This window comes from Bos indicus, chromosome 15 (genome assembly GCF_029378745.1).
Source record: "Bos indicus isolate NIAB-ARS_2022 breed Sahiwal x Tharparkar chromosome 15, NIAB-ARS_B.indTharparkar_mat_pri_1.0, whole genome shotgun sequence".
NCBI lineage: Eukaryota > Metazoa > Chordata > Mammalia > Artiodactyla > Bovidae > Bos > Bos indicus.
Genome location: NC_091774.1, coordinates 48,544,255 through 48,566,187, shown reverse-complemented (window position 1 = coordinate 48,566,187; position 21,933 = coordinate 48,544,255). Strand labels below are relative to the sequence as shown.

At 38.7% G+C, this 21,933-nt stretch overlaps 1 protein-coding gene across 2 annotated transcripts; it reads left to right on the top strand.

Annotated features, from left to right (window-relative positions):
- The first annotated feature begins 1,134 nt into the window (after positions 1-1,134).
- LOC109569681 (E3 ubiquitin-protein ligase TRIM34-like) lies at positions 1,135-21,582 on the top strand. 2 transcript variants are annotated; one of them, XM_019975305.2, is made up of 8 exons: positions 1,138-1,625; positions 6,164-6,644; positions 7,382-7,477; positions 8,043-8,273; positions 17,856-17,878; positions 19,247-19,347; positions 19,624-19,650; positions 19,865-21,582. In XM_019975305.2, exons 2-8 carry the CDS (start codon positions 6,225-6,227, stop codon positions 20,452-20,454), a joined length of 1,488 nt encoding a protein of 495 aa, XP_019830864.2. In that variant the 5' UTR covers positions 1,138-1,625; positions 6,164-6,224; the 3' UTR covers positions 20,455-21,582. The 2 variants fall into 2 exon arrangements, with proteins under 2 accessions (XP_070659889.1, XP_019830864.2); XM_070803788.1 differs by lacking the exon at positions 19,624-19,650 and having other exon boundaries at positions 1,135-1,625.
- Positions 21,583-21,933: the final 351 nt, after the last annotated feature.

Here is a 21,933-nt window from a genome sequence, read left to right as displayed (position 1 = left end):
ATCCTCTGTCATTCCCTTCTCCTCCTGCCCTCAATCTTTCCCAGCATCAGGGTCTTTTCCAATGAGTCAGCTCTTGGCATCAGGTGGCCAAAGTATTGGAGTTTCAGCTTCAACATCAGTCCTTCCAATGAACAACCAGGACTGATCTCCTTTAGGATGGACTGGTTGGATCTCCTTGCAGTCCAAGGGACTCTCAAGAGTCTTCTCCAACACCACAGTTCAAAAGCATCAATTCTTTGGCGCTCAGCTTTCTTCACAGTCCAACTGAGAGGGTAACAGGCAGGAAGGACAGGGATCTCCAAATGGAGGAAATAGCCTGCAAGTGTCAGACATTTTTATCTCTCTTAAGCGGCAGGAGGAAACAAACTAGTGATATTTTTTCCTTCTCTATACAAATTTAAAAGGAGGTTTCTCTTCAAATTCTGTGTTGCCATAAGGACACCTGGTTTCACCTGAAGTTAACTATTCTCAAATCTAGAGATAACCAATGCCTTTTTCTTATGGAAATGTTTGTCTTAAGCTATGCTAATGTACTATGCATTTACCCCCAAACTCTGTCTTCAAGTCCGTTCTGCTTCTTGGCTCAGAACCTGCAGGACAAACCAGTTTGCTATACTCAGATATAGTTCCCCTAATCTATGTAAATGAAACTATTTGTATGGGGGAAGGTAGCCTGCTGAGTCCACACATCTAATTCTGTTCTCATCTGGAAATGACACCGACACAGACACACCCAGAAACCATGTCTGACACAAATGACCAGTCAGTGTTAACACACAAAATTAGCCATAAAACTAATTTTCCTGCTTCATTTTGTAAGACTTTAAGGATTATATGATAAACAGCATTAGATGACATTGTCCAACAAATAACCCTCCTACAGTTTCCTCTTTTTCAACCTATTTAGGAAAAGTCTCATTTTAGCCATATAGCATCCAGCTTCTGAATGTCAGTGTCAATGAACTACCCCCTCTGTGATCACCCCTCTGACTGACAACCTGAGTGATTTCAGATTTGTTGAGCCATTTCCTCCAACATGACCTAATAAGGCAGACTGTCCATATTCACTTACTTCAGCTGGTGGACACAGGCCAGGGGAGAGCATGCCAGTGTTATTGCCTCAGGGGAGCTCTCAGTGTGGGTCTTCACTGGGGAAAAGGGGGTACTTTACTCCCTCCTCCTGACAGCTCCTTAATATGCAACAAGACACGGTGAGTGTCTGAAACTGCATTGCTTATGAAGCCTGATTTTCCAAAGGATTTATTATTTTGAAGAGACTTAAGAACAGCTTCTAGGAGAAGAGCTGAGAAAAGAATAAAATGTACTCACTGACCCACCAGGCTCAGGAGTAAAAGCCTTGTTTCCTCACAGTGTCCTAGTTAGACACCTCTTACTGGTCTATAGCTTCTCTCCTTTCTCGCACATACTCCACCCTCTAGAATTTAGCTTTCATTTTCACTTGTCATCTATTAGAGATCTTAGTGGAGGTCAGGCGCTGGTGTTTTGAGTGAATCCTGAACACATCTGCCTGTCTTCACAATTTCTGCATTAGGATGTGAGGATTGCTGAGTGGTTTGTGGAGGGAAGAGTTTGAAAGACACACAGAAAAAACGAAATCTGCTTGGGTGAGTTTCATTTGCTGTCTAGAAGCCGTTCTGAAAGAGGAAATGGCCCAGCCTGCAGGCTTCCTGGTTAGAGTGCTGGCTAAAGATCAGTCTGTGGGAGGTAGAGTCTTACAATAAGGGAGGTTGGAAGAAGAAATCTGCTTTGTTTGTCCCTCAAAGGGACTGTATTTCTCTAGGCTGAATCTACCTATCAGTTCAGTTCAGTTCAGTCGCTCAGTCGTGGCCGACTCTTTGTGACATTGTACAGGAGACAGGGATCAAGACCATCCCCATGGAAAAGAATCCACCCATATCACCTTCCTATTTTGTAAGTTTGAATCGCACATGCAGAGAACAGCCAGAATCTTTGATTTTTCAGAGGTAGAAAGACCTCCTTCAACAACAGGTCAAAGACCAAGGTGGTCTTTCAGTTGTGATGTTTTAATTTCTAACTGTAAAAATGCAATATTTCTGCATGGCTGTGTAGAACATTTCTTCATCACTTTGGTCTGCCTGTGCTCAGGCGTCTGATGGTGTGCCAGCTGGTTGGCCCTGCAGTCTGTTATGAATTCATTCATCCAGACACAGGGAACTGCTGCAGTTCCTTACGTCACTAACCTGCCCCTCCTTCTCCTTGAGGAGGATCTGCCACCCAGAACTAGCTCAGCTGAGAGATCAGGGGCAAGAGGAACATGTGGGAATAATTTCCAGAAGTGGCATCAGGAAATATCCAACTTTTAGTAACAATGACATCTAACTTTAAATGTTAAAAAGTTGATTTAATGCACTTGATTGGTGTTAATGATATTACAAAGATGTCTGAGAAGTATCATAAGACCATGAGGAAAGTAAGTTAGAGAAGTCTTTGTAGTTCCTCCCCTCCTCCTTCTTACAGAAGTTCCATCTTAATCCCCATTTCCCAGACATGGGACACAAGACAAGTCTCTTTTCTCACCATGACTTTCCAGCTTCTGACCAAATCTTATTTCTTCAATGTTGACTTTGGAAATTATCATCTCTACTACATATTACTTGTTGCTCTCTCAGCTATAGTCAGTTTTAGAATCTTGTCTCTTGAGCTCACACAGTTCACCTGTCAGGCCAAAAACTACAGAATTTTAGAATTGATTTGTTAGTTTACTGTTTCAGGTTTTATTTTGCTAGCATCACAAGGAATTTATGGTGTATAATAATAGATGACTGCCTGGGAAATAAAACAAAGCAAAATTTCATTTTCCAAGTCTACTTAGGAAAAGTGACCCCTTTCCATAAAACATCCATAATCCGTGGCTTTATCCTTAGAGAAACAGTTTTACTGGAATCACAAAAGAAGAAAGTTCTATATATAAATTTACTTCTAGGAACTTTTCTTTTTATGTCCTTTTTGTTTATCTATAGTTATTTCCTCTGAGGAATTTTATCTCTGTGCTCAGATGTGAGAAAAGCAACCTGTAAGATTCAGCCACCTGACACCATGGCAGCCAAGTGGCCTAAAGTTTTATGAGGCAAATGCCGTCATGTTCCTACATTTATCTCTCTGATTGCATTGGAGCCCTTGGGCCACTGCTTAGGAAGAAGTCGAGGGGTGGGTTCAGCCTTCATGTATAGAGACTAGTTCCTTCCATGTCAGTTGTGCTGCATCAACTTTGACGTATTAGCTCTTTGGAGCCCTGAAAGGAATATAAATTCTGCAGCCTCACGGCTGAATGCTTGCTCTGTATCTCCTGTCTCTATATGCTTTTGGTGCATCTCAAAACTGGTTGGATGGAAGAGAAATAGCCTGCCATTGAAGTTTTATTTCCTCCTGCCACTTGAGGACCTCTGGCCTCCCTATCAAGGCTATTAATACTCTCACCACCAGACTTACTAAGCTTAGCTGGAGGTGTCAGGACAGGAGACACAACACTGGGCATAAGTGCCTCAGGTGAGCTCTCAGAGATGATCCTTACAGGAGGTACATTATCCCCATCATCTCAGCTGTGTAAGGAACCACACTAGATGGATGTGTGTGAACCCACCACAGGTGAGATAAGCCTAGAGAATTGATTACCTTGTAAAAAGACCATGAGCACCAGTTTTCAGGTCCCTAAAAGAAACATATTTGATGATGATAGTCACAATCTCCTTGTGAAAAATGAGGTATATTCTAACCAACTATGTTTATTTAAGAACTATATAATGCCTTCCTAGTCCCAAATGCAGTTTATATCAGACTAATTGTGTTATCCATAATGTATTCTTGAAAGGCTGCAGAACTTCTACTCAGTTGTAATCCAATAGGTTTCCCAGAAAACAACACACACACACACACTCACACAGACTCAGGAGAATTGTAGCCAGTATTATCTTTATAGGAAGAAAGAGCCCAGACCTGATGTTAACCGTTGTTACTACATATCTAATCTAAAACAGAATCCTGCCTTTTTATCTCTCACTCTCATATGCTGCCCTGCATTCCCCTCATCACCCTGTTCTCAAACTATCATCATCTCTCTCCTGAGCAGCTGCATCCTACCTGATCTTCCTAATTCCACACTGGGTCCATCCAACACTTAACAGCCCAAGGTCCCAACTGGTCATGCCCCTACTCTTTTCTGATGGGAAAACATTGATAACTTCTCCTGACTCTTGGAGGTGGGTCTGCAAATGTTACAAATGCTAGGAAGTGTCATAGTTAATGTCACTGCAGCCTCTTGTGATATCAAGGGCCTGGCACTTTTCTGTGCTCCTGTCACACTGGCCTTTTGAAACCTATATAAGAGGTTGTGTCTTCAAGGAACAGGTCATTTTCTACACCTAAAATGTTTATACTCTCTTTACTTCCATGTTTCCTTCATCTTCCTTGAGTTCAGCCCTTATGTTTTCAAGTTGGAATTCTTGGATAACCCCCCCCTTTTTTTACCCCTATTATTTGATCTCTGATAAACATATATGTCTCTATAGTGGTATCTTTATATCTGATCTTTTGCATATATAAGACTGAATTTTTATTTACTACTACTTTCCAGGTGAGTATCAAGTTTACAATGGTCTAAATCATCTTTTTGAACTCATCTTACTGTGTATGGATATTAATCCAGTTGCCAGCACATAATTCTTCATCAACAATAATTAGATGAATAATATGACCTAATATTTTGAGATTTTTCTTCTCAAGACTGACATTCATTTCATCTATGTTTATATATTTTTATATATCTAACTTCTGTTATTCTATGAGTCTGTTTATACTAACTCCCTCCTCACCATCATACACATACTTCTTTTAGACTCCTATCAATGCTCCTAGGAATATTTCTGGGCCAAAGGGAAATCAATATGTACACACTCAAAACTTTGTAGAACTATCCAGCTGGTTTGGATTTCTTCATTTCCACACACCCCTTCACATTGCTCTGAATATTAATTGGGTCCATGAAGTAACTTCTGTTTGTCTCAGATTAACTCAGTGGGGTAGAAGACAGGCCTCTGAAAGGGTGCCATCAATATATTAGGTTCAACCCATTCAGTGTATTAAAGATGCATGATCTTTGTAAGTCACTGGCTGTATTTACTCATCTGATGAAGGATTTGCTCTTATCACATGTATAAACACATTATAATATACTATGTCATAATAATATGGGAGATCATTGCAAATGTCCAGCAGTTAATGGCAGTTGCTACTGCTGCTGCTGCTGCTAAGTCGCTTCAGTCGTGTCCGACTCTATGCGACCCCATAGACGGCAGCCCACCAGGCTCCCCCGTCCCTGGGATTCTCCAGGCAAGAACACTGGAGTGGGTTGCCAGTGGTTACACATAAATTGTTTAGTTAGAGCAGTTCTTTGTGATGAAAGAACATCAGGAAAGAGTTTACCAAAGCATAAGAGAGAGTCATACTGATATCAGGGGAAGCGTTTCATATTGAGAGAAGAGTGGATATAAAATCCCAAAGACTTTAAGTGATTTTAGCCTTTTGATACTGCAGACACTTGGGCATGGGAAAGAAAAATCAGGATGGATGGTGTGTCATACAAGTATCTTAGTAAAAAAGGCTTCAGGTCATACTTCTGTTGCTGCTGCTGCTGCTAAGTCACTTCAGTCATGTCTGACTCTGTGTGACCCCGTAGACGGCAGCCCACCAGGCTCCCCTGTCCCTGAGATTCTCCAAGCAAGAACACTGGAGTGGGTTGCCATTTCCTTCTCCAATGCATGAAAGTAAAAAGTGAAGTCACTCAGTCATGTCTGACTCTTAGCGACCCCATGGACTGCAGCCTACCAGGCTCCTCCATCCGTGGGATTTTCCAGGCAAGAGTACTGGAGTGGGGTGCCATTGCCTTCTCCTATACTTTTGTTAAGTAACATTAAATAATAAGAATCATTAAATTTACTGAGCTGATAGTAAAGCATTAAATTATGAAATGTCCTTTTGACTTGGTAGCCAAGATCCTTTCCTTGTTTCTCCATGTTTTCTGTCCTTCAATAATTTGATCTTGGCCTGTATTTGATTTATAAGCAATTAGTACCATGTTTTTCTACCTTTCTTACTCTGTTCCCTTTTATCCTTCCCAATCCTGTAGCAATCTGTGAGCAAGAGAACCCACAGAAGTCAGGACAGGTAGGAGAAGGTGAGCAGGTGCTATGGCTTCGGAAAAATTGGTGAGCCTACAGGATGAGGTGACCTGCCCAATTTGTCTGGAACTTCTAACAGAACCCCTGAGCCTTGACTGTGGCCACAGTTTCTGCCAAATCTGCATCACTGCAAACAGCAATGAGTCCCTGACTGGCCAAGAAAGGGCGAGAAAGTGCCCTGTGTGCAGAATCAATTATAAATCTGGAAAACTACGGCCTAATTGGCACCTGGCCAACATAGTGCAGAGGGTCAGGGAGGTCAAACTGAGCCTGGAGGAGCAAGAGAAACATCTCTGTGCTCACCATGGAGAGAAACTCCTGCTCTTCTGTGAGGAGGATGGGAAGGTCATTTGCTGGCTTTGTGAGCGGTCCCAGGAGCACCACGGTCACCCTACATTTCTCATGGAAGAGGTCGCCCAGGAGTACCAGGTAAGAGACCACAACGGAGAAAAAACAGGGCAGAAAATTGTAGTTGATTAGAACTGTCTACTTTACATTGGACTTTAATCACCTAATCACCATGAACCTGGGGCCTGTGATTTTTTTTCTTCCTGTGCTCACCTTCTGATGTCTGAGGACATAAATGTACATTTTTACAATTACAAAGTAATAACCCTATACACAGACTCTTAGCCTAGAAGTATACATCCATGTACCTTGTGCTAATACGTAGAGATTGGTGCCCAAGAGAAGCTTTCCTTAACTCTTTGAACAGGAGAGGTAACTAGGACACCAGGTGGATTGAAATGTAAGCTATTTCCTTGTTGCAGGATCAGGTTTCTTCTTAAACAACCAGTCTTCTCTAGGTGAGAGGATGGTGACTTTTATCTCTTCAGTCTTGTAGAACACATTCCCCACCTCAGGTCTTCTTCCAAGTGAAAGTGAAGTCACTCAGTTGTGTCTGACTCTTGGCGACCCACGGACTATAGCCCACCAAGCTCCTCCATCCATGGGATTCTCCAGGCAACAATACTGGAGTGGGTTGCCATTTCCTTCTCCAGGGGATCTTCCCAACCCAGGAACAAGTAATAGAGTCTAATTGCTGTTCTCAGTTTCTGTAAAGCATATTCTCTTTGGAAATCAGGCTCATTTCTCCTCCATTTATCCTCTACAGTGATGTTAGGAAAATCCATAGCTTGACTGTGATGTGATTCTTTTCTCAACAGAAGAAACTCCAGGCAGCTCTGGAGAGGCTGAAGCAGGAGCAGCAGGAAGCTGAGGAGTTGGAGTCTGACTTCAGAGAAGAGATTGCTGCCTGGAAGGTAGGAGGAGACACTTCCTGAAGGAGTTAGATATCTGGGCAGGACCTTAGGTTGATCACAAGGAGCTACCTTCCTATTTGTTCCCAGACAGTTAAGTCATTTGACTAGTCCTTTTCTTCACTGCTTCCCTGATAAGAGTGGGTGCTGAAAAGTGAACATAAAGCAAGTGAACATAAAGCAAATAAACATAGATATTGGAAAGGAGGTATTCTTTTAGAGGAACTCTCTGGTGGGGATGACTAGGGAATTTCATGTTCCATTCTTGACATATTCATTAGCCTTTGACTCTTCTGAAAAAGACATCTGACAATGGCTAATGGTTCTATCCTCAGTGTTTGCCTTTTTGGCAGAGGTTGGTTGGTGCGGGTCAGAAGCAATGCAGGGAGGCATGAGAATTCTGAATAGATGTGTGAAGGCTGGAATCCTTTTGGCTCTTGGTTGTCCTTAACAGTGCAGACTTGGAGGCATTATTTTGAAATGTGATAGAGAGAAAAAAAAAAAAAAACCAAAGTCAGCTTCTCCAAAAATTGTTTTCTTCCTCTCTCTCTCTCTCTCATTACTGAAGAATCAAACACAACATGAGAGACAAAATGTCCAGGCAGAGTTTAAAAAACTGAGAGAAATCCTGGACAGTGAGGAGAGGAAGGAACTACAAAAGCTGAAGGCTGAGGAGACAGCTATTCTGTGTACCATGGCAAACTCTGAGAATGAGCTGGTCCAGCAGAGCCAGTTGGTGAGAAATCTCATCTCAGATATAGAGCATCGTTTGCAGGGGTCAACAATGCAGATGCTGCAGGTAAGAGTTGGGAAGAAGCCCTAGCATCTAAGACACAAGAAAAATGAAGGCAAAGTTTCCATCGCTTTCAAGTTGCTGTGCTCCTTCTGGTGCTGTCACTCACCCGCATCCTTCACTCCTTATAACCATAAGTTTGTTCTCTAAGTCTGTGAGTCTGCTTCTGTTGTGTAAATAGTTCATTTGTATCTTTTTGAAAAGATTCTGCATGTAAATGTTAGCCTATAATATACGCTATATTATATGTCTGATTTCACTCATATGACCATCTCTAGTTCTATTCATGTTGCTGCAAATGGCATTGTTTCATTCTTTTTAATGGCTAATATTCCATTGTACATATGTATCACATCTTTATTCATTCCTTGGTTAATGGGCATTTAAGTTGTTTCCATGTCTTGACTATTGTAAATAGCACTGCAGTGAACACTGGGCTATGTATCCTTTCAGATCATATTTTTCTCCAGGCATATCCCTAGGAGTGGCCTCGCAGGATCATGCTGCTGCTGGTGCTAAGTTGCTTCAGTTGTGTCCGACTCTGTGTGACCTCATAGACGGCAGCCCACCAGGCTCCGCCGTCCCTGGGATTCTCCAGGCAAGAACACTGGAGTGGGTTGCCATTTTCTTCTCCAATGTATGAAAGTGAAAAGTGAAAGTGAAGTCGTTCAGTTGTGTCCGACTCTTAGCGACCCCATGGACTGCAGCCTACCAGGCTCCTCCATCCATGGGATTTTCCAGGCAAGAGTACTGGAGTGGGGAGCCTTGGATCATACGGTAGCTCTATTTTCAGTTTCTTAAGGAACCTTTATTGGCCTCACCTATTTACATTCCCATCAACTGTGTAGAAGGGTTCCCTTCTCTCCATTCAGTCTCCAACATTTATTGTTTGTGGGTTTTTAGATACTGGCCATTCTAACTGGTGTGAGGTGATTTGCGTTTCTCTAATAATTTTGATTTGCATTTCTCTAATAATTAGTGATGTTGAAAATCTTTTCGAATACCTCTTGGCTATCTGTATGTCTTCTGTGGAGAAATGTCTATTTAGGTCTTCTGCCTGTTTTTTGATTTGGTTATTTGTTTTGATGATATTAAGCCACATGAACTCTGTAAATTTGGAGACAAATCCCTTATAAGTCACATCATTTGCAAATATTTTCTTCCAATCTATGGCTTGTCTTTTCATTTTATTTAAAACTGTTGAATTTGATTAGGTTCCATTTGTTTATTTTTGTTTTTATTTCCAGTACTCTGGGAGATAGATCCAAAAAACATATTGCTGTGATTTTTGCCAGAGAGTGTTCTGCTGATGTTTTCCTTTAAGTGTTTTATAGTGTTTCACTTCATATATACATTCTTAATATATTTTGAGTTTATTTTTGTGTGTGGTGTTAAGAAGTGTTTTAATTTCATTTTTACATGTAGTTTTCCAGTTTTCCCAGTTTGGTGGTTTCCTTTCCTCTGCAATTTTTTGGAACAGCTTCAGGATTGTCAATAACTTTTCCCCATTCACATGTCAGCACATCTGGTCCTGGACTTTGTGAGTTGGATTTTTTAAGTCACAGCTTCAATTTCAATACTTGTGACTGGTCTGCTCGTCTTTTCTATTTCTTTCTGGTTAAGTCTTGGGAGATACCTTTCTAAGAACTCGTCCATTTCTTTGAGGTGGTCCATTCTATTGGCATACAGTTCCTTGTAGTAATCTCATGATTCTTTGTATTTCTATGGTATCAGTTGTAACTTCCTTGGTGGCTCAAACGGTAAAGCATCTGCCTACAATGTGGGAGACCCAGGTTCAATCCCTGGGTCGGGAAGATTCTCTGAAGAAGGAAATGACAACCCACTCCAGTACTTTTGCCTGGAAAATCCCACGGACAGAGGAGCGTGGTAGGCTACAGTCCATGGGGTTGCAAAGAGTCGGACATGACTGAGTGACTTCACTTTCACTTTCAGTTGTAACTTCTCCTTTTTTATTTCTAATTTTATTGATTTGAGTCCTTTCCCTTTTTTTCTTGATGTGTCTGGCTAAAGGTTTATCAATTTTGTTTATCTTTTCAAAAAGAATCAGCTTTTAGTTTTATTGATCTTTGCTATTGTTTTCTTTGCCTCTACTTCATTTATTTCTGCTCTGACCTTTATGATTTCTTTCCTTCTACTAACTTTAGGTTTTGTTTGTTCTTCTTTCTCTAGTTCCTTTAAGCATAAGGTTAGGTTGTACATTTGAGAATTTTCTTGTTTCCTGATGTACGATTGTATTGCTATAAACTTCTTTCTTAGAACTTCTTTTGCTGAATCCTGTAGTTTTGGATATTATTGTCCTTTTATTTTCATTAGTCTCTGGGTACTTTTTTATTTCCTCTTTGATTTCTTCAGTGCTCCCATTGGTTGTTTAGTAGCATATTGCTTAACCTCCACAGATTTTTGGTTTTTGTGTTTTTTTTTTTTTCTTATAGTTTATTTCTAATCTCATAGCATTGTGGTTGGAAAAGATGCTTTATATGATTTTAATTTTCTTGAATTTACTGAGGCTCACTTTGTGGTACAGTATGTGATCAATCCTGAAGAATGTTTCATGTGCACTTGAGAAGAATGTGTATTTTGCTGCTTTGGATGGAATGCTCTATAATATCAATAAGTCCATCTGGCCTAATGTGTGATTTAAAACCTGTGTTTCCTTGTTGATTTTCTGCCTGAATAATCTGTCCATTGGTGAAAGAGGGGTGTTAAATTCCCCTGCTATTATTGTATTAACTGTCAGTTTCTCCCTTTTTGGCTATTAGTATTTGCCTTATATATTGAGGTGTTCCTATGTTGGGTCAATATATTTTTAAAATTGTAATATCAACTTTTTGGATTGATCCCTTGATCATTATGTAGTGTCTTCCTTTATCTCTTATAACAATATTTATTTTAACATCTATTTTGTCTTACATGACTATTACTACTACAGCTTTTTTTTTTTAATTTCCATTTCCATGGAATACCTTTTTCCACAAACTGAGAAGTTCCAGATGTAGTAGCTGGGTTTAGAAAAGCCAGAGAAACCATAAATCAAATTGTGAACATTAATTGGATTATAGAGAAAATTACAGAATTCTAGAAAAACATTTACTTCTGCTTCATTGACTGTGCTAAAGGCTTTGACTCTGTGGATCACAACAAATTTTGGAGAAATCTTTAATGATATGGAATACAAGACCACCTTACCTGCCTCCTGAGAAACATGTATGCAAGTCAAGAAGCAGTAGTTAGGACCAGGCATGGAAAAACAGACTGGTTCAAAAATGGGAACGGAGTACATCAAGGCAGTAATTATCATCCTGCTTATTCAACTTACATGCAGAGTACATCATGCAAAATGCTGGACTGTATCACTCACAAGCTAGAAATCAAGATTGCTGAGAGAAATATCAACAATCTCAGATTTGCAGATAATACCACTCTAAAGCAGAAAGTGAAGAGGAACTAAAGATCCTCTTGATGAAGGTGAAAGAGGAGAGTGAAAAAGTTGGCTTGAAACTCAACATTCAAAAAACTAAGATCATCACATCCACCTCATCATCACTTCATGGCAAATAAAAGCAGAAAAAAAATGGAAGCAGTAACAGATTGTATTTTCATAGGCTCCAAAATCATTGTGGACAGTGACTTCAGTCATGAAATTAAAAGACATTTATTCCTTGGGAAAAAAGCTATGACAAACTTAGGCAGTGTATTAAAAAACAGAGACACCACTTTGCCAACAAAGGTCCATAGGGTCAAAGGTATGGTTTTTCCAGTAGTCATGTACAGATGTGAGAGTTGGACCATAAAGAAGACTGAGTGCTGAGGAATTGATGCTTTTGAATTGTGGTGCTGGAGAAGACTCTTGAGAGTCCCTCTGATTGCAAGGAGATCAAACCAGTCAGTCATATAGGAAATCAACCCTGATTATTCATTGGAAGGACTGATGCTGAAGCTGAAGCTCCAATATTTTGGCCACCTGATACAACCAGCCAACTCATTGGGAAAGACCCTGATGCTGGGAAAGATTGAAGGCAAAGTGAGAAGGGGAGTGGCAGAGGATGAGCTGGTTAGGTAACAACATTGACTTGGTGGACAAGAATTTGAGCAAACTCCGGGAAATTGTGGAGGACAGAGGAGCTTGGCGTGCTGTAGTCCATGGGGTCCCAAAGAGTCAGACATCATTTAGCAACTGAATATCAACAACAATCTTTTTCCATCCCCTCACTTTCAGTCTGTATGTGTCCCTAGATCTAAAGTGAGCTTCTTGTAGACAGCATACATATGGGTCTTGTTTTGTGTCCATTCAGCCAGGTTATGCCTTTTGTTTGGAGAGTTCAATCCATTTACATTTAAGGTAATTATTGATATGCTAGTTCCCATTGTCATTTTCTTAATTGGTTTTGTTTTTGTAGGTCTTTTTTCTTCCCTTTCTCTCTTATTCTCTTCTCCTGTGGCTTGATGAACACTTTAGTGTTGTGTTTGGCTTGCTTTTTCTTTTTTGTGTATGTATCTATCATAGTTTTGGTGTTTGCTGTTCTTGAGACGTTTTCATACAGCAGTATATATACTTACAAGGCTTTTCAGATTGCTGATCTCTTTCCTGCCTAGACAAGTTCCTTTAGCATTTGTCGCAAAGCTGGTCTGGTGATGCTAAATTCCCTTAGCTTCTGCTTTTCTGTGAAGCTCTTTATATCTCTGGCAAATCTGAATGAGATCCTTGCTGGGTAGAGTGTTTTGGTTGCAAGTCCTTTAAATATATTGTGCTACTTCCTACTAGCCTGCAGAGTTTCTGTTGAAAAATCATCTGATAACATTATGGGAATTGCCTCATATGCTATTTGTCATTTTTCTATTGTTGCTTTTAATATTTTTTCTAGCTTTTAATTTTTGTCACTTTGATTACTATTTGCCTTGGCATGTTCCTCCTTGTGTTTATCCTGCCTGGGACTCTCTTTGCTTCCTGGACTTAGGTTGCAGTTTCCTTTCCCAGGTTAGGGAAATTTTCAGCAGTTATCTCTTCAAATATTTTCTCAAATCCTTTCTTTCTTTCTTTTCTATCTGGGACCCTTAAAATGAGAACAGTTGTGCATTTAATGTTGTCCCAAAGGTTTCTTAGACACTCATCATTTTTTGTTGTTGCTGTTTTTCTTTATTCTGTTCTGCAGCAGTGATTTCCCTCACCCTGTCTTCCAGGTTGCTTATTCATTCTTCTGCCTCAGTTATTCTGCTATTGATTCCTTCTAGTACAGATTTCATTTCAGATATTGTATTCTTCATCCTTATTTGTTTTTTAGTTCTTCTAGGTTTTTGTTGAACATTTCTTCCATCTTCTTGATCCTTGCTTCCATTCTTTTTCCAAGATCCTGGATCATCTTCACTATCATTATTCCGAATTCTTTTTCTGGAGGTTGCCTATCTCCATGTCACTTAGCTCTTTCTCTGGGGTTTGTTACTTCAGCTGGGACATATTCTTCTGTTGTTTTATTTTTTTTCTAACTTTCTCTGATTGTTGTTTCCATTCTATAGGCTGATGGATTGTAGTTCTTGCTTTTGCTGTCTGTCTTCTGGTGGATGAAGTTATCTAAGTGCTTTGTGCAAGCTTCCTTATGGGAGAGACTGGTGGTGGGTGGAACTGAGTCTTATCCCTCTTGTGGACAGGGCTAGGGATACTGGTGGCTTCCAGGAGAGCTCACTCCAATGAGTGCCAGTGTCTTTGCCACAATGAAAAGCCATCCTGTGCTTCTGCAGGAGGCCTAGCAAGTAGATCTCACCCAATCTCTTATGGGGTCACTGCTTTTTCTCCCTTTAGTCCTGGTGCATACAAGATTTTGTGCATACACTCCAAGGGTGGAATTTCTGTTTTCCTCAGTCCTGTGAAATTTCTGTGATGAGACTCCTTTGGCTTTCAAAGTCAGATTCTCTGGTGACTCCTCCATTGCTGGACCCCAAGGCTGGGAAGCCTGACCTGGGCTCAGAATTTTCATTCCTGTAGGATAACTTCTGTAGTTTTTTTTTTTTTCCCCAGTTTGTGGTTTGCCCACCTGTTGTGTATCAGATTTTATTTCATTGCAATAGCACGCCTCCTCCCATCTCACTGTGTTTTCTCTTTTATCTTTGAATATAGAGTATCTTTTTTGGTAGGTTCCAGCATTTTTTTTGTCAGTGGCTATTGAGTAGTTGTGATTTTGGTGGTCTCTCAAGAATAGGGTGAGTACACACCCTTCTACTCCACCATCTTGAGACCAATCCCCTAGAAACAGTTTCTTAGGCCCATATATGGTTTTCTTTATTTGTATGTGTGTATATATTTGTGCACATGTGTGCAGGGGGAGCTGTTGATTTAATTTACTATTCCTTTCTTAATTTTTTGAAGTGAAAATTTAGACCACTGATTTGAAACAAGCTCTTTTGATACAGTATTTAATGGCAAAGTACATTTAATTAACTAATTGTATTTCACACATTTTGATTGTTTTATTTTTGTTTCCATTCACTTTGACTTATTCTCAAATTTCCTTTTCAGTTCTTTTTTTAATTTTCTTTTTAAAATTTTGATTCTGTGTTAAATCTAGGGTATTTTAAAGTGTGTTGTAAATGAGAAAATGCTTACTGATTTCCAAGTTTCACTCTCTTGAGGATTTCAAAGTTAATCTTGTCAAAATCAAAGAACACACATCTTTATTATTTTAAACTTTTATGTTTATTGTTACTTTTTATGGCCTAAAATATTGTATATCTAGAAAAATTTTTATTATGAATTTTAAAAGATTATATGTTTCTCATTTATATGGTAAAATGGGCTATACACATTAGTTAGGTCTAGTTGGTTGGTAGCATTGTCCATGTCTTCTGTAAATTTGAATGTTTTCATATAAGCTGTTCTCTCATTAGTGAGAGTGAGTTATTAACATCTGCAACTGCTATTATTGAATTGTGTGTTTTTCAATAAACAATTATTGAATTGTTTTTTCAAAGCAAAATTTTTGTTTTTGCTTTGAGTATTTTGAAGCTCTGCTGTTAGGCACATACACATTTATAATTGTATATTTTTGATGAACTGAACCTTTTATAATTATAAAATTGCCCTTATGTCTTTTCATAATATATATCTTAAAGTATGTTTTCTTTAATATTAGCATAAATATTTGACCTTTTTTTTATTACTGCTTGCATGATATATATTTTTCTATCTTTTTACATTTTCCCTTTTTGTGCCTTGACTATGTCTCATGCAAATAACAATAGGTGAATTTTGCTTTTTATACAGGTCAACAATCTCTGATTTCAATTGCTTCGTTAATACATGAAATTTAAAGCATTTACTAATACACTTATATTTAAATTTGCTCTTTTGCCATTTGCTTTCTATTCAGCTCAGTTCAGTTCAGTCACTCAGTCATGTCCGACTCTTTGCGACCCCATGAATCACAGCACGCCAGGCCTCCCTGTCCATCACCAACTCCCAGAGTTCACTCAAACTCATGTCCATCGAGTCGATGATGCCATTCAGCCATCTCATCCTCTGTCCTTCTCCTTCTGCCCCCAATCCCTCCCAGCATCAGGGTCTTTTCCAATGAGTCAACTCTTTGCATGAGGTGGCCAAAGTATTGGAGTTTCAGCTTCAGCATCAGTCCTTCCAATGAACACCCAGGACTGACCTCCTTTAGAATGGCCTGATTGGATCTCCTTGCAGTCCAAGGGACTCTCAAGAGTCTTCTCCAACACCACAGTTCATCAATTCTTCATCAATTGAAGCATCAATTCTTCGGCACTCAGCTTTCTTCACAGTCCAACTCTCACATCCATACATGACCACTGGAAAAACCATAGCCTTGACTAGATGGACCTTTATTGGCAAAGTAATATCTCTGCTTTTGAATATGCTATCTAGGTTGGTCATAACTTTCCTTCCAAGGAGTAAGTGCCTTTTAATTTCATGGCTGCAATCACCATCTGCAGTGATTTTGGAGCCCCCCAAAATAAAATCTGACACTGTTTCCACTGTTTCCATCTATTGCTTTCTATTACTATATGGATATTGTAAGTTTCATTCTTTTCTTTCTCTTTAGCTAGTTTGTTTTGTGTTAAACAGATATTTCTAGTATAAAATTTTAGGTCTGACTGTATTTTTTTAGTTTTTGTCCTAATGGTTGGTGTAATATATACAATATGTTTCCTGCCTTATATAATCTATTTCAGACTGATACTAACCTAGTTTCAGTAAAACTAGAAACTGTTTCATTACCTTCAGCAACAACACAAAAATATTTGCTCTTTAATGTGGGTAACTAATCCTATGCAGTTACCTGTATTCAGTTGTCTGAATGCCTGTAGGCATACAAGCATTATTATAACTGGGAGAAGAAACTCTCTTTTCTTCTGGAGTTTATATCAAGAGGTTTATGTTTCCTTCATAAACTTGGAAAAAGAGTCATTAGGGGCTGAATAAATAGAATTAAAGAAAGATTCTGGCCAGATTCTGAGAATAATGTTCGAGCTTCAGAATTAAACTATGATTAAAGTTGCAACTGCCACCCTAATTCCTTATTCTTTCTCTTCTTATTCTAGTTTTATTTGATTTCTTTGTCATATACACAAAAGAGCCCTAATACAAAGAGTTTTTTTTTTTTTTTTTGAAACTCAGCTGTTCTAGTTTTTGGTGACATGGAAGTAAATCTTTAGTAAAAGAGATCAAATAAAGTAACAGATACCTGTTCAAACAAATAAAATAGTAAACATGATGATTAATACAATTAGATGGTAAAAACTGTTAAGGACTGGATTGAACAGACTCAGCAGAGACTAAAGTGCAGATAAATGCACGAGTACTTGTACAGTAAGTGTATATTGGTAGCATTATGAAAATGGTGTACAAGAGATGAGACAATTTAGTTGGTGAATAATAAGTTATATATTAGACATCCTACATTATTGATTCCTGTGGCTTATTTACTACTGAATAAATTAATATAAGAGACAAAGTTGAGTAAAAAAGAAAGAGTTGGAAATCAACTGCACATATATGGATGCTGAATTTAGGGAATAGAAGAGATCACTAAAACAGAGCTCATAAAATGAGAAAAGAGAAAAATTTTTCAGGCTTTTCCTGAAAAGCTTATATTGATATATATGTTTGCTCGTACTCTCAACAAAAGCCATCTACATAGCTTGAGGAATATTAAGATTATGATTTCATTTCTGATTCTCTAAAGCTTGGTTTAATGCTTGGTGTACAATAGTGTCCACAGTCCAGTTGAATAAATGAAAGAACAATGAATTATTCAAATCACCTCATGGGGAACCAGAATTACAGGCCTCTTGTTTTTTCCATAAATATGTCTCATCTCCAGATACTAGAAGCTTCATACTTCCACAAGGGTTGAAGCTTTTTTACATTTTTGGAAACCTGACAACATCACATGAATCTCCTAGAATTATGGGCCTCACTCTTGTCTTTACTTTTTGGCTCTCACATTGAGAGCATTTCTATTCCCCAAATCAGGATTTGATGGGGATGTGCTTAAGCTTTGAAAGTGGGGGAACCTATTACTTCTTGACTCACATTTTCTCTTTTCTCACTAGGATGTGAATGACATCTTGAAAAGGTATGTGTGACAGACCAGAGATGGTCCATTTATGCTGTGAAAATAAAAACCCTAGACATAGCTGGTGACCAGTTAGAATAAAACAATGTTCAGGGCTGAAAAAATGGGGTGTAGGTTTACCTTAAATTTCTATTCACAAATCATGGCTAGATTGTTCTATAAATCACTGAGAGTGAAACAGATTCTATAGTAGGGAATTTTGCTTGTGGAAAGTTGCAGAGTTAGGGTGAATAGTAATATTAGGATAAGGAATTGCACTGTCAGACTCCACAAATATTTCATTCACACTATGTCATTATGCAACTCAGGTTCCCATATTTAATTGTGCTTATCATGGGAAGTTTGAGTCTTCTTCATCTGCCAAGTACCCAGAACTGGAAACAACTTCTTTATATTTGAATTTCTTCCCTGGGTATGTTAGAACAGGTCCTTGTATATCTTTCTGTTTAGATTTCCAAAAGCACATGTGGGCCTTAGGCTAGACTTGAAAGTCAGCATCTTTGTGTCTGAATTTGCACACCTACACGATAGCCTCAAGCTGTTCACAAACACATGAAAATCAGGTCACTATTAGTTTAGTATTCATAATGGCTTTTTCTTCAAGGGTGTTTGTCTCTGGAGAACCTGAAATCTCAGCATATTCTCCTTATCAAGAAACAGCCTTTGAAGATTTGAGGATTCTAGACAGTGTTCTCATTCTTGATTTGCCTAGAACACCCAGGAGCCAGATCCTGTTACCTCAATTTTCTGACATTTTTCTTGGAAATACATATCTACGTAGTGACTTTTCCACAAACTGATTTTTTTGAGATACCAAATATTTATCTTGTTAAATTAATTATTTCATATAATTTCCTATGTCTGTGCATGTTAAGTCACTTCAGTTGTGTCCAATTCTTTGTGACCCCATAAGCCCAACAGGCTCCTCTGTCTATGGAATTCTGCAGGCAAGAATACTGGAGTAGGTTGCCATGCCCCCCTCCAGGGAATCTTCCTGACCCAGAGATCAAACCCATGTCTCTTATGTCTCCTGCATTGGCAGGTGGGTTCTTTACTACTATTGCCACCTGGGAATCCCATAATTTCATATGATTTCTAGGAAATAGGCAAAGGTTAATGATTTCATTATAGAAAAAAGAGACTGTCCTTCTGAGAGGTCAAGACCATCCCAAGTCACACAGAGGGTAACTGGCAAGATGGACATGAGCACATTACTTTTGTCTCCAAGGTCAGGCATCCACTCTCTACCTCCCCAAGGTCTGCAGGGAAGACAGTTCAAGTGCATCAATGGGGTGAAAATTTTGAAAGTCTGTGGTTTTAGAGGGATAAATAGTGAGAGATGTGAACATCAATTTTTGTCATTCCTAGGAGTAAGACTTTGACTCTGAAGAAGCCAAAACCTGTTCCCAAAGAACAGAGAAGTGTGTTTCGAGCTCCTGATCTGAGAGATATACTGAGAGTGTTTAATGGTGAGGAGTGCTACCCAAGTGGGTCTTTGGGTTTTTTGTGATGGAGGAAAAATGGAGAGGAGGCTCCAGTTTCTCGGTGTGGATAAAGACAGCAAAGCCCAGATACTATGTGCTTTTGATGTGGTCATCTTATGATGAGTGACAAGAGATGTGGTTTTATCCTATCTTTCACCAGTTCACTACCTCACCATAGCCCTTCCCCTAATTTGAAAGAAAATAGATTACAGGACTGAATCTTTTGCTTATATTTAATATTGTGGATTTTTAACATTTCAGGGCTGAGATATGTGCAACGCTACTGGGGTAAGGAGACATCACAGTGTCATCAACCCCCCCTTTCTCATTATCTTTTAGAATTTTTCATTGTCTAGTAGACCTCATGTTTTAAGACCCATGTTTTCCCTCCCAATACATACAATGTATTGTCTTTCCACTAAAGTTATTCTAATATAGTTTTTAAAATGTCTGAAATAAAACTACATCATGGCCCTCACATAACCCTCTAAATTTTCAACAGTTCACGTGACCCTGAGTCATACAACAGGTAATCGAAATATCGCCATTTCTGCTGATCGAAGACAAGTGACACATGTGTACAAAGACCAAGGAAATAATCCACGTTGGAAACAAGTTTATGAAGATTATGGTGTCCTGGGATCCCCAGTTATCGAATCAGGGAGACATTACTGGGAGGTAGACGTGTCAAAAAAACGTGCCTGGATCCTGGGGGTATATGGTGAAAAACACGTTGAATATAATACAAAGTTACCCCTTAAAGCTGATGGAAATCATCAAAATGTTTACTCGAGATGCCAACCTAAAAATGGCTACTGGGTCATAGGGTTAAGTTATGGTTCTGTATATAATGCTTTTGATGAGTCTTCCTCCTCAGATCCCATGATCTTAACCCTCTCCCTAAGTGTTCCTCCTCATCGTATTGGAATTTTCCTAGACTATAGTGCTCGCACTCTCTTATTTCTCAATGTCACAAACCACGGGTTTCTCATCTATAAATTCTCTTCATGTTCCTTTTCTCAAAAAATATTTCCGTATTTCAATCCTATGACCTGTAATGTCCCCATGAATCTGTGCTCGCCAAGCTCTTGAACCTTCTCACATCCACCTCTCTGTAGTGCCTCTTACTATGAGTGGATCTAACACATCTGAGCTTATCTGCACCATTTTTACCTTTTTTCCTTACTGCCTCCCCTTTCTTCCATTCGAATGTCCTTCATTCACCAATAGGGTTTACAGTTTGCATTGTGTCATATTTTCCACAATATCATGTTTGCATTAGGAGAAAATCTGAATTTACCATTTTTCATCCACCAAGGGAAAATGACTGATGCCCCATAAAGAAAGAGTAGTATCAAGGCAGCACTTCTGACAAATTTTCACAATCTTATTTCCTCTGCCACTGACTGAGATGATGAAGAAAAGCTTCTCAATAACTGTTGCATATTATTGAGGACCTATTGTAGGAGTCATTCATAAACAGATGCATCTTAAGCAGTGTCACTGTTTAACTATCATGTTTCTTATTCATCAAGTAATTAACTACACAATATCATAGCTCATATGTACTAAGAGTGTAAGTTTTGTGTCCAGAGTATCTGAGTTCAACTCCTTTCTCTTCATATTATTAGCAGCGTAACCTAGAATAATATCCCTAAAAGCTGTCTTTATTTTCTTAAAGTAATCTTAATTTTAAAAGCCGCACCATACACAAGATCATTGTCAGAAGATAAATGCTATCACATAGAGAGTGTCTAAGTGTCTCAACTTAATAATAAATACTCTATCTATTAATTAATGAAAACTATGACTTTTCTCTCAGTGTCTCATTCAACAGATTTGTGTCTTCTGGGACACAAGGGTTCTCTCTACTAATATCTAATTTTTCATATCCTAGGTGCCTCTTTGTTGCTGTTAAGACTATTCTAGCTTTTCTGTCATAGAAAAGTATGTACATATGTGTGTGTGGGATCACATTTAAAATTTTATTATGATTTTGATGTTGCTACATTCAGGCTCTTATAAAGCAAACTATATGGAATCCAGTTCCTCACTTACAAAAAGATTATACAGAATTTACGTAATTACTATTGTGAATATGAAACTGTAAAATCTTTTTAATAAGTTCTGTAACTCCTAGGACAAAAGTGGTAGTAAAATGTGTCATATATTCATTCTGATTCCCTCTCACTGTGACTGAAATAAATCATTTTCAGAATACATATTGCTTTATTTTCAACATTATTACCCTTCCAGTTTTAAGAAATACAATAAATTAATTAAAGAATGACATTTTATTTAAATTTTGCCTAATTGTAAAATGTTTCTGTGTAGCTGCTTCATTTTATTTTTTAAAAAAATTCTGCACTGATCCTTTTTTCCTTGAAATTAGATTTCAATCTGGGTTCTGTTTCCCCAGCTTTGCTGCCATGGTGGCTCAGCTGGTAAAGAATCCACCTATAATGCAGGAGACCTGGGTTTGATCCTGGGGTTGGGAAGATGACCTGGAGAAGGGAAAGGCTAACCACTCCAGTATTCTGGCCTAGAGAATTCCATGGACTGTATAGTCCA